The sequence below is a fragment of the Garra rufa genome, chromosome 10 (genome assembly GCF_049309525.1).
Source record: "Garra rufa chromosome 10, GarRuf1.0, whole genome shotgun sequence".
NCBI lineage: Eukaryota > Metazoa > Chordata > Actinopteri > Cypriniformes > Cyprinidae > Garra > Garra rufa.
This window is the reverse complement of record NC_133370.1, coordinates 2654681-2669011: the sequence shown is the minus strand read 5'-3', so window position 1 is coordinate 2669011 and position 14331 is coordinate 2654681. Positions and strand designations below refer to the sequence as shown.

The following is a 14331-nucleotide window of genomic DNA, read 5'->3' as shown; positions in this document are numbered from 1 at the left end:
TAAAGATTTATTAATTCAACTGATTAGACATTGCTTTTAATTATTAACATTTATTTAGACCACTAAAATAAAATAATATTAATATAATATTAAATAATAATAAAAATTAGAATAACATTAAATACAATTAAAACAACATCACAGGGCACTGTTTATGAAAAAGATATTTAATAAATTATTAAAATGGATAAAGTTGTATGAATTAAACATGGATTAGACCGCTCTAATAAAATGAACAAAAATAAATAAATCTTTGGGGTGGAAAACAGATTAAAGCATTTAATAGGGTTGATAAGTGTAAAATTAATAAATAAATTTAAAACTTAAACAAATCCTTAAATAAAATATTGAATAAAATATTTAAAAATAACTTTTTGTTAACCTGCATGTCATATGACCATTAACCAATATCAGATTATCATGAACTATTGAATATTAACAAGTAAACATTTCAAGTAAATCTTTTTTTCAAGGAACTTCAAGTAACATTTTGGGTCAAAGAGTTCAGCTGACAAAAACATTTAGGACTAGAATGACGTAAACAATAATAAAAAATAATATTTACAATAAATATTTTAAAGCCAAAGCAAAAACTTTCAAACCACTTCACCTACAAGTAAAAAATGTATATGGGTGCATTTGGCCTCCAAGAAATCTAGACATTTGATCACTAAGTGCCTGTTGTAGTTCTTCATTTATGAGCAGATGAATCACGGCAGTCGAGAATCATGTTGTGTCATCCGGAGCTCCACGCGAACCTGCCCGCACAGACACGCTAATTACACGCACAATAGAGGCGTTCGACACGGCCGCGGAAGAGTTTCTGTCCCGAGGGGATCGTGAGCGGGTCGGTGAGCTCAGAGTGACTCAGGACAGATACATTCACACATAGACAGCAGAGCTGTAATTATGAGGAGAGAAACGCCGAAGCCAACGAGTCACGCCTGAGTCACGGGCTACAGCGCTCCCAGATACACAAACACATCAAAACACTGCATTCAACAGATAGACCCTCTCAAACAAACACGATTTATTACTAGTTCTCACTCCGTGTGACTCATATCTCGGGTTATTTTTATTTAATCTGCATATCAGAAGTATATCCTTTGCTCTTGTATTCAGGAATGGGCGGGAGATTGAATATTTACAATGTGTGCCGATTTTGCTGATATAAAATCAAGCAACACAATTAATGTTGATATAAGTCAGTGCAAAAACTAAGCAAAAACTAAATATTTTTACAGTATTGCATTGAATATTTTTAGTCAGTATTGCAGTAAAAAAAAAAGTCAATAAAATTCTCAATTTTTTTTTTTTTACCTTTAGTGCATTTTCTTTTAAAACTTCTCTTAAAATATTAAAGTAAATATTTCAGACAAAATTATGTTGGTTTAGAATGACAAAAGCAGCAATATTTACCATTAATATCTTAAAATGCCATGCAAAAGCATGCACAAATGTGAAAAAAGAGACAAAAACACGATTTATTACTAGTTCTCACTCCGTGTGACTCATATCTCAGGTTATTTTTATTTAATCTGCATATCAGAAGTCTTAGAGTATATCACGTCGCTCTTGTATTCAGGAATGGGCGGGAGATTGAATATTTACAATGTGTGCCGATTTTGCTGATATAAAATCAGCAACACAATTAATGTTGATATAAGTCAGCGCAAAAACTAAGCAAAAACTAAATATTTTTACAGTATTGCATTGAATATTTTTAGTCAGTATTGCAGTAAAAAAAAAGTCAATAAAAAAAATCTCAATTTTTTTTTTTTTTACCTTTAGTGCATTTTCTTTTAAAACTTCTCAAAATATTAAAGTAAATATTTCAGACAAAATTATGTTGGTTTAGAATGACAAAAACAGCAATATTTACCATTAATATTTTAAAATTCCATGCAAAAGCAAGCACCAAAAACATGATTTATTACCAGCAAAAACTAAACAAATGTTTTTATAGTATTGCATTGAATATTTTTAGTCAGTATTGTAGTAAAAAGTGATTTCACTAAAAGTAAATAAAAAATATTAAAATAAATATTTCAGTCGAAATTATGTTGGACTAGAATGACAAAAACAGCAATATTTACCATTAATATTTTAAAATGCCATGCAAAAGCATGCACAAATGTGAAAAAAGAGACAAAAACACAATTTATTACTAGTTCTCATACGCATATATCAATATGCATTTAGAAATATCAGCCTTGTTGTTTAGGGACGACTGGTATATTGAATATACAATATGCTTGATGATTTTGCTGATATAAAATCAAGCAACACAATTAACGTTGATAAGCTGTCAGTGTGCATTTTGCAAAAACTAAAATATTGCACTGAAAATTTAGTCAATATTGCAGTAAAATTAGGCAATATTCTAGATCAAAGAGTTCGACTGACAAAATTACATAGTACTAGAAAGACAAACAGCAATATTTACCATTAATGTTTTAAAATTCCATGCAAAAGCATACACAATTGTGAAAAAAAAAAGATAAAAACATGTTATTACTAGGTCTCACTCATAAGCATATATCAATATGCATATAGAAATAGCAGCCTTGTTATTTAGGGACGACTGGTATATTGAATATTTACAATCGGCATGAGGATTTTGCTGAAATAAAATCAGCAACACAATTAACGTTGATAAGCTGTCAGCGTGCATTTTGCAAAGACTAAACTAAAATATTTTTACAGTATTGCATTGAATATTTTTAGTCAGTATTGCAGTAAAAAAAATTAAGCCATTTCAGACCAAATACACTAAAAATGATAACTTAAAGTAAATATTTCAGGCCAAAGGGTTTGACTGACAAAATTACGTAGTACTAGAATGACAAACTGCAATATTTACCAATAATGTTTCAAAAATCCATGCAAAAACATGTGAAACATGACAAAAACATGATTCATTACTAGTTCTCACTCATTTCAGGTTTTTACACATTTAGAAATTGACAAATTTAAATTGTCTATTTGCATTTAGCAAAAACTGAACAAAAGTTATTTTTACAGTATTGCATTGAATTTCTTTTTAGTCAGTATTGAAAAGAAATTAGGCAATTTCAGAGCAAATACACAAAAAGTAACTTAAATATAAGTAAATATTCCAGATCAAAGAGTTCGACTGACAAATTTACGTAGTATTAGAATGACATAAACAGCCATATTTACCATTAATATTTTAAAATTCCATGCAAAAGCTTGCACAAATGTGAAAGACAAAAACATGATTTTTTTTTTAAGATTTTTTTTATAGATTTCTCAGCATGCATTTAGCAAAAACTGAACAAAAAAATTATTTTTAAATGCTTTAAAAAAAATGTTTGTAGGTAATGCAATAATGGCTGTGGGGCTAACATCATGAGTCAATAGAGAAATATCAAATGCACTAAAAGTAACTTAAAAAAAATATTAAAGTAAACATTGAAGTAATTATTTCAGCTCAAAGACAGGTTCGACTGACAAACTTATGTTGGAATAGAATGACAAACAGCAATATTTACCATTAGTGTTTCAAAATTCCATGCAAAAGCATGCACAAGTGTGAAAAAAAAAGATAAAAACATGATTTATTACTAGGTCTTACTCATAAGCATATCGGCCTTGTTATTTAGGGATAACTAGTATATTGAATATGTACAATATGGGTGACAATTTTGAAAATTTAAAATCAAGCAACACAATAAACATTGATATAAGCTGTTCATTTTACAAATTTTCAGAGCAAATACACCAAGAAGAAACTTTAAAAACTATTAAAGTAAATATTAAAAGAAAATATTTCAGGTCAAAGGTTTGACCTGAAAAACTGCAATATTTACCATAAATATTTTAAAATTCAATGTCCATTTGGACTATATTACTATATTTTTCTCAGCATGCATTTAGCAAAAACTGAGCATTGAAGTATTGCATTGAATATTTTTACTCACCATTGCAATAATGGCTGTGTGGCCTAAGATATGAGTCAAAAAAAAGCAATTTCAGACCACATACACTAAAAATGATAACTTAAAAAATATTAAAAGTAAATATTTCAGGTCAAAGGGTTCAACTAACAAAAATACATTTGACTAGAATGACTAATCTATTGAATATTTACAATACTTGATATAAAAATCCAGAAATGTAGTGAACATTTATAAGCTGTTCATTTGACAAATTAAAATGTCCTATAGATTTATCAAGTGTGCATTTAGCAAAAACATATTTATATAGTATTGCACTTAACATTGTTTAGTCAGTATGTGTGGCCTAAATTGAGTTAAAAAAAAAAAGCCATTTCAGAGCAAATACACACACACAAAATAAGCCCGTAAAATTCCATGCAAAAACATGCATTTAGCAAAAACTGAGCAAAAATTATTTTTACAGTGTTGCATTGAATATTTTTAGTCACTATTGCAATAATGGCTGTGTGGCCTCAATTATGAGTCAAAAGGGTTCAACTAACAAAAATACGTTGGACTAGAATGACATGAACTGCAATATTTAGCATAAATATTTTAAAATTCAATGCAAAAACATGCATAAATGTGAAAACATGACAAAAACATGATTTATTACTAGTTGTCATGCATAAGCATATCTAAGGTTATTTTAATTTGGTCTGTACTTAAAAATATCCACCTTGTTATTTACTAATCCATTGAATATTTACAATATGTAATATAAAAATCCAGAAATGCAACAATTTACGCATTTAGCAATAAATATTTTTAAAATTCCATGCAAAAACATGCACAAATGTGAAAACATGACCAAAATAAACAATTACTAGCAACAAGCAACAATTTATGCATTTAGTAAAAACTCAGCAAAAAATATTTTTACATTATTGCACTGAATATTTTTTTGTCACTATTGCAATAATGGCTATGTGGCCTAAATTATGAGTCAAAAGAACTCATAATGCATCATAAATATTTTAAAATTCAATGCAAAAACATGCACATATGTGAAAACATGACCCAAAAAAACTATTTATTACTAGTAACAAGCAACAATTTATGCATTTAGTAAAAACTCAGCAAAAATTATTTTTACAGTATTGCACTGAATATTTTTTTGTCATTATTGCAATAATGGCTATGTGGCCTAAATTATGAGTCAAAAGAACTCATAATGCATCATAAATATTTTTTAATTCAATGCAAAAACATGCACAAATGTAAAAAATGACAAAAACATGATTACTAGTTCTCACGCATAAGCATATCTAAGGTTATTTTAATTTAGTCTGTACATCGAAATATCCACTTTGTTATTTACTGATGTATTGAATATTTAAAATATGTAATATAAAAATCCAGAAATGCAGGGAACGTTGATATAAGCTGTTCTTTTGACAAGTTAAAGTCTCTTATAGATTCAAAGCATTTTGTTTCTTGCATTGAACGTCAGCAATCAGCTGCTGGGCCTCAATGATGAGTCAAAATAAACATGAAGTCACTTCAAAGCAAATGCATGAACTGCTGTGCTGAATGCTGTCAAGAAGCAGAAAGATGATTTTTTCGCTCCCACTCATGAAAACTCTTTGCATTTCTCTGTATTTTTAACCCAAGTTCTGCTGTTATAAATATCTCACTTGTTCTCAGTTTCAGGTACTCAGTAAATGAAACTGTGGCCGGTGACAGACTCAAATCCTCATGTGAACGGCCTCCTTAAACTTCAGATAAAACTCCAATTGTCTCTTCATCTTCAACACAATAAACTCACACTCAAATCGACACAGAATGTCAAACAATCAACTAATAAATCACAAAGTGCAAACAGTGGGCAGGACGTTTGACTCGCTATTCAAAGTCACACAAAAAAGGGCTAAGAGAAAGCATGTGGTTGCAGTCTTTGATGAGCAGATACGTCTCGGCTGGATTCAGTCATAACACTCATATTCGCTCAATCAGCGCCCTGGGAGTGCCATGCTGAAACCATACGCTTCGCCACATGTCATCTATTGAGTTATGAAGAACTTTTGTCCTTTGCGTGGAGGATTGTGCTGTCTGGACAAAGACACCAACCGTTTCTTACAGAGAAGAGAGTCTCCTGACCAGATCTGATTTCAAACAGAGCCGCTCACACTACATTAAACCAGATAGTTCATGCAAAAAAATCAAAGTGAATAAATGAACTTCTATGTCATTCTACACCTGTATGACTGATTTAATCTAAAAGATGTTGTTCTAAAAAACAAAACAACACTGAACACCTTTGACTTTCATGGCTTTCAAGAATAGGGCATTATGAAATCCGTTTTATTATTTAGCAAATTCAGTTTTGCCATTATGATTTTTTCCAACTTTTTTTATTTAATGGTTTAATTCAATTTCAGTTATCAAAATGCATGTGTAATAAAATCAAAATCATGAAACTTATACAATTTATGAACTATTTATTAAAAGTAAAAAAAAAAAAGAAATTCCATTTTACTTTTTTCCGATTGTTTTTTTCTGGATTGCAAGAAGCATGTCTAATTAATAGAACTTTAATAGATGTGCAAAATAAGCACAATTTATTAAAAATTCATTAATTAAATTTTTAGTGCTGAATGAAACCAGCTTTATTTTTTTTGTTTAAATGTTTTAATTAAATTTCATTAATCAAAAAGCATGCATAAATAAATGAAAGATATAAAAATTACACAATAAGAAACTATTTATTAAAAGTAAAAAGAAAAAAGAAAAAAAGAATTACACTTTTAGGGCCCTGTATAATCAGCTTCATTTTTTTCCCCAATTCCATTTTATTTTTCCTATTTTTTTTTTTACATTTAATTTATGCATTCCATTTTAATGCTACAATGAAAATTTTGTAATCAAGCATTATTTATTCATTTTTCTTTCTTTTTCAAATTTAGGTTTTTTTACCATTTAATTTATGGATTCTGTTTTAATGGTTTAATAATTTAATAATTAAAAAGCATGTTTAATCCTTGTTTTATGTGTCTATTTTCCTTCATTTATGATTTCATACAAATATATTATGATAAACTGTAATAATAATAAAAAAGGAATGCATAAAATAACTTAATATTTTAAGTTTAACAGAGGTTAAAATTCACAAATTCCTAAAGTTAAGCCAAACTTTTATTTTGGCAGGTTGAAGACTGAGACACAAACAACAAGCAGACTTCACATTAAAAGTCCTTTTGCAGTTTAATATTTTTTTCATACACAAGTCCATATGGTGAATTAAGGCCAAATTTTAAATTTATGCATTTAAAATTTGCAAATTTTATGTTTTACCAATGTTCTACCACTAGCAGGAAAATACAACAACATGGTCGAATGCTTCCGTTTTAGATAAATACTAGAGATGCACCGATCTGGATTTTGGGGGCCGATCACCGATCACCGATCACCAAAAGCAGTATCTGCCGATCCCGATATTACCGATCACAGCGTCAAATCCATAAATTCTTCAATATTGTTGTCTCATGTACAAACATTGACATTGTATTATTAGTATAAAAAGTAGGAAATGAGAAAGTATCATGAATTGACCAGTTTTATTGCAGGCTGAGGCAAATTTCAATATTGAACACTCTCAAGACTCTCAGACAACTTCAGCTTACATAGAGTAAGTGTTGCTTACTATCTTAAACTGTCTTTTGGCAGTAATTATGTACAACACAACATTTCACTCTTTTAGAGCTGACACAATTTGTAAACTATGAACCTTAGTTTTTCTGTGGAAAAAGTTAAATCTAATAAAAGAGTTAAATCTTAAAATAAAAAAAATGATTGTGCAAAACACACATGTGCACCATAATAAACATTTAACTCTCAGGAGGCTCTTTCTTAAAATCACAATTTAGAGTTTAGCAACAAGCTTTTTGTGGAAAAATAAAATAAATATGCCATACATATGCACATACATATACATATACAGGGTGCAATTTGTGAAAAAAAAAAAACAGAAGGGGGGATGCTTTTAGAAACTTTTTTTTCTCTCTCCATAGGGAGAGGTTGACCAAACTGTTACTGTAATCTGTTAACAACGCGCATTATACCCGTCTTTTTAGGCAAGAACCAGATAATGAGTGTCAGGTCATGAATTTTTTTTAATATGACAGAAGCTGTATTATGTGATCACAATTTAATAAAAACATTGTATTAATAGTAATGGTTTAATTTCAAACAACGAATACATTTTATAGAGAAGGTGAGCAAAGTATCAACGGAGCTTTTTGGAAACTCAGAATCAGTAAACCACTGCGTCGCAAAAAGATTCACTGTTTTGAAGCGCTCCAATCAGATCGCGAATCATTTGATTCAGTACGTTCAACTTCAAAGCGCGTATGGCGAATCATTTGATTTAGACGACTTTAAAGCGCTTATTGCAAATAATTTGATTTAGATCGGGACGTAGGAGCGGCTTCGCGGGACGTTTTATCCCCACCGTGGATAAAAATAATTCAGCAGAGGCAGGGATGCATAGACCAGAGGGGAGGAAATCCCCTCACCGGCGACGTCATCTTCAGTGTTAATGCGTTGTAGAGACAGCCGCGCCCATTAGGAGACCCTAGTCTGAGAAGTGGGAATGCGTGCTCTGGCGGCTGTTTGTTGTTGTAAACGTCATCTGATCGGCCTGCTCTGATCTATTTTGAGAACTCCGATCAAAACCGATAGCGCCCCTATCGGTCGATTGCGATCGGATGCCGATCGATCGGTGCATCTCTAATAAATACTAAATTAAATATATATAAATAAATAAATAGATAACACTAAAATATACAACCTACTTAAGCTAAAGCAGCATTCCTTCTGAATTAAAGTTTGTTTTAGAAACGTCACCCAAACATTCAGTTTTGCTAGATTCACCCGAAAACTTTTGATTTGCATCAAAAAGAATGCAATATCTTAATGTTTCTAACAAAGAGAGATTCGGGTGAGATGGTGCAGGGCCGACGAAGGGGTTGTTTTGCGTGTTGTTTTAATGTTTGTTGACATTGTTTGCAAGGGTGAGAGGACAACTATCATTTCCCATCATCCCCTCCTCCCCCGTGATGGAGAGCCGACAGCTGAGAACATGAAACAGTGAGAGCAAGACGGATCAGAAAGACCAGGATCAAACAGGCTTCGCAAACACTTGGACTCTAACGACATCGACACGTGTGAAGCGAAAGAAAGTTCGCTATATGTGGGATTTCCCCAGTTAAAATGCATTTTCCAAAAGCGTGAAAGCCATTTGCAGATTATATCCTGAATCAGTTTCTATAATCAGAGTAATAGCAGCAAAAAGTCACATTTGTTGTTAAAGTGAGCAAATTTAAAGTGCCTACCAAACTGACTGCTGGGTAAAGGAGGGCCTCGTTTCTGTCCGTTTGACACCGGATGAGGAAACATCTATAAAAGAGAGAAAGAAAATTATCTCAACTCAAACTCAACTTTTGTGGTTTAATTAAAGAGTTTTAGTAAATAATCTATTAAATAATTAAATTAATAAATGTTTATAAATTAAGAATACGTGTATATCCTTTAAAAAAACCTTAACCTTAAAACAAAAATGTTAATTGAATAATAATAAAAAAATTTATATTTATATATATATATATATATATATATATATATATATATATATATATATATATATATATACACACACAAACACATATAAATAAGTTATATATATATAAAAAGTAGTAAAAACTAGTGTAGACATAAAAAGCAAAAACTACTAAAAGCGACAAAGAAAACATCAAAATTACTAGAAACTTACATAAAATACCCCTATTCAAAGTATTAATAAAAACTATAACAGCATATCAATGATACAAAAATAACACTGGTGTATATTTACACATAAAAACAAATGTTATATATATAATATAATAATAAATGTAATAAATGTATACAGGTCAAAGACGAAAAGGGTTTAAGCATACAAACAATAATTGTAATACTGCTTTAAATTGTTGTTGCTTTTTCAAAAAAAATATTAAAAAGTTTTCTGTTTTGCTTTTCTGAGCAAAAAATAAATACCATGCATTTTCCCCTCATTTACAGTAGCAATCATGTCAGGAATATTTACAACAAAAATCAATTTACGACATATCAAAAGACGAATTACTTTCACCCCAAATACTAATTAGTTATAATTCTACATTTTAACAATTTCACATCCTAGGTTTTGCCCATTTGTCATTTAAAACACTTATTTTATACATTTTAATATGTACAAATCAGAATAAGCATGTTGATTGAATTTTAACATAAATATTGTTACACTGAATGATTATTTCAACCAAATTTGGACATTTTATTCTCCAAAAACTTTTGAAACCTTAAAAGTAGACACTTTACTTACATTTAATGCACTTCCTACGGACATAAAATCACTTTTGGAAATTTCTTTCGACGTGGACATCTTAACATCTTTGACCCATATTTTTTCATACCATATTTTTAAATATTTCATTTACATATTGTGCCTTTAATATACCGATTAGTTTCGGTATGGTATGGCATAACAAAAACACGTGTGTGGCCTAACAACAGCCTTTAGTTATGACTACCATACAACATAGTCACAATACACTGCAGTTTCTTGACATTTGTCGTCAACTAGCCATGATGTGTTATTAAAAAAAACAGTACGGTCTTCTCGACTTACAGCACTGAAATCCAACAGGTCGTTCAGCTCCATGTCTGTCCCCACCGTTGCCATCCTGATCCTGTGTGTTCTTGATCTGCTTTTCTGGCTCGACGTCTCTCGCTCAGCTCAAACAGGTTTATGATTCTGCAGGGAAGGAGATGCATAATAGACAAGCGTGCTTTCAGATCATCTATGAACCTCTGAGTCTAGTAATCAAATCTGACACGAATGCGTACGACCCAAAATAATCCGGCTGCTGCTTCCATCTGAAGAACTACTCTACATCACAGACCGGCTTTAATAGAGTGTTTTCCCAGAATGCACCACATCTGAACTCGGTTAACCACCAAAGGAGACCACCAGCGAGCCTCCAGGCCAGGCGCTCGAGAAATAACCACCCACTTACCCACACCTAGAGTACGGGAACTAGTTAGCTGGACAAACAACTATAACTCCAGGAATTAAACAATGCATGTGTAGCATTTCCATAGCTAGGATTGCAAGCTTCTGCATATAAAATGTTTTAGATTCTATGCAATACATGCATTTGCACTTAAATTACTAAAACTGCAAATCAATTTAGCCTGCTTTTAGAAGACAAATGTCACGTCACACTAACGCAGAACCAAACCATGCACTGCGATTTTACACGTTTCCCTAATTCCTAAAGCAACTCATTAAAGATCAGCACTGCATCACACAGACACAAGAAAAGTGAGAATCCCTCTCCAAAAATACATTCGTCATCAGCACTGCGCCAATAACACCTTCACTAGAATCATAATCAGCGCCTCCATTGACGATCAACAGGTAGATGACTGTTAAACATTATGGATCACAAATGCTGCAATAAAGCCTGCACAAACAATAAATAAATGCTTTACTTTCACATTTGGGATGCACCGTTTACACTGAGAAAAGAATATCAGAAAGTGTTTGCAATGTAATACCATGGTTTGGAGCATGTACTATGATTATACTGTCACCATTTATGTTTAAAAATACAGTAAAATTGTGAAATATTATTACCATTTCAAATAACCATTTTCTATGTGAATATATGGTAAAGTGAAATTTATTTCTGTGATCAAACCTGAATTTTCAGTGTCACATGATAGTTCAAAAATCATTCTAATATGCTGAACTGCTGTTCAAAAAAACATCTATTAATGTTGAAAACAGCTGTGCCGCACAATGTTTTTGTGAAAACTGTGATAAATTTAATTTTTTGGGATTTGCAGATGAATAGAAAGTTCAAAAGTACAGCATTTATTTGAAATAGAGACATTTTGTAACATTACAAATGTCTTCACTGTCACTTCTGATCAATTTTAATGCATCCTTAATGAATACAAGTATAAATTCCTTTAAAAGGCTAACTGATTTACCTACACTTTTAAACAGGAGTGTATGCCATATAAGTGTACTACACAATTTGAGAATACAATGGAATTCTAGGTTTTACATTTTAAAACAGTGGTTATAACAATGTTTTTGAGCATCCACTTCAGCATTAATAGATGATTTTAACATTTATGTTACATGGCAACACTGTATGCCCATGATTTTGAGTCGTTTTGGACATATGTAATGACATTTCCATTGATTTGTTTACTTGTAGCTTGGAAACATCATTACGTTATTTGAAGAATACAATGTAAACACACTTGAACATTCAGCACCGCTATATATATATGAAAGCTCCATCTGATATTATCACTGCACCATGGTATTAACACAGTATTTCTTGGCTTCCAGTTTCTACAACACGTGCAACTGCAGTATTATAGATCTAACATCCAACAAGCCATAGGACTCAACACAGGCATGATCAGCAACAGGCCGAAACACATGAAGACTTCAGGCCACGTTCACCCTCGATGGTGAACAAGACCCCCCCCCCCCACCCCCATCCTCTCCCACACAAAGAAACACACGGTCCTCGACACAAAGTTTGAAAACTACACAAGAACAACAAGAAACACTCCATGTGTGAGAATGGAGATAATAAGAGTATGTAAACACCTCCAGTAGTTTTCCAGATAGGAAAAAATGGGAAAGTCATTCCTTAAAGTGGAAAAGGGAAAAGTTATTTCCCAAGAAAAGTCAAATAAACAGGCCAGGACACTGGAAGAACTGCAAATAGGAGGAAACTCAAAACACAACAAATGTAAAAGACATCAAACGAACTTCGCAGATGACTTAATTTAACCCAAGTGCAAACTTTCATCTGTTATAACAATCAAAAACTTTAAATACCAGAATTCCAACAAATATACAACTAAATAGGTAGATTATGTTTTATAAAGTTGTAAACACACAGATATAGTGGTAAAAACGAGCTGTACCGGGGGTTTTAAACTTGACATTGTTGCCAGTTATGAACAAAGAAGCCGTTTCCTCTGGACTCGAACCCCGCACACACACCGAAGCTCATAGACAAAACACTTCACACACATTTACTGTGCAACAAAAGTTCATTAATCACAACAAACGCGTTTAAGTCAAAACCGTGCACGTTTACGTATGTAAAACGCGATAAACGCGGTAAATACTCACCGTTTCTCGCGTCACACGCGCGGCATCCAGCGGGAGAGAAACGCGCTTCAGCCCGAGAGGAAAAACAGAAAAGTTGGGGGACAAAATTTCCCCCCTCCGCGTCTCAGGTCCCGCTAAATCACGGTGTAAAACGCGTCCTATTTCCCGGGAAACGCGAACAGTCCGTGTCGAGAGTTGTTACAATGTAACTGAGCTCAAATGTAACTCTGGCGAAAGTTCTATTCTAATTCTTTTGAGCGCTACAAATGTAACATCTCATCTTCCGAGGAGACATTTTAGCACCGTCCACATTGTCAGCCCCAACAGTGTATCCCTCCGCCCTGAGGGGAGACGTTATAGCGGTGTCCGATTTCAAACGCCCAGAAAACTAGGACCGCGTTTATTACACGGTTACTTTGATATTTACAATACACTCAACACGAATAAACTGCGAAATAATGCGGACAAAGGTATATCTAACTTTATCGTAAGATGAGCGGGATTTTGCGGTAAATTGCGCCGTACTAGACTAACGCGCGGAATGAGACGACGCACCGTTAAAGACAGATGGACTGAGAAACAGTGCGAGATGGAAGGATAGACCCACTGATTTGACCAATAGGGTTCGAGGGAGGTTTGATTGACAGGTTCGATTGCCAATGAAATCGGTTTTTACACTAAAGCCAAACCTCTCTTCCCTGCACACCCTACCCAGGTTTTAAAAGAATGGCAACAGGAAGCCATGGAATACTGTGTATTTTTTGTTTTACACAAAACGTTAAACGCCAATATAGCGGCAGAATCTCAGATTTGCTTCCAAATGTATTCGAATCAGTTTCAAATCTTATAGTACGGTTACAGTTAGAAACACGTGAAATAAAATAGTAGGCTACTATAAAGTACTATGGTGTTACCAATCTGTTTAGGTATCGCAGTAGCATATTCTTTGGAATATCATGTAAATATAAGAGTAAATCAATGTGGTAACCGTTTAAAACCATGCTATGTTGTGTCAAAATGTAAACACTGTTTTTTTCAGGCCAAAAATATATTTGAAATATATGCTAAATGTGTTATAAACAGTGAATCTTAATAAATATATTTTTACAATTTAAAATATATTTATTTTCAATCTTCACATGCACACAGACGTGTTTTCGAGGTGAAAAAATCCATATAATCTTA

The 14331-nt window shown here is 32.4% G+C and overlaps 1 protein-coding gene across 3 annotated transcripts in view; it reads right to left on the bottom strand.

The window, feature by feature from the left end:
* The window catches only part of LOC141344741 (transcription factor E2-alpha-like), a 50939-nt gene extending 37337 nt beyond the window's left edge, over positions 1-13602 (bottom strand). The window contains exons 1-3 of one of the 3 annotated variants that reach the window (XM_073849636.1): positions 13168-13602; positions 10627-10752; positions 9296-9359 (exon numbers count right to left, since the gene is read on the bottom strand). In XM_073849636.1, the coding sequence (XP_073705737.1) occupies positions 9296-9359; positions 10627-10680 (118 nt within the window). In that variant the 5' untranslated portion in view covers positions 10681-10752; positions 13168-13602. The remainder of the gene's footprint in view (positions 1-9295; positions 9360-10626; positions 10753-13167) is intronic. The other 2 variants (XM_073849635.1, XM_073849634.1) reach the window with 2 other exon arrangements.
* Positions 13603-14331: the final 729 nt, after the last annotated feature.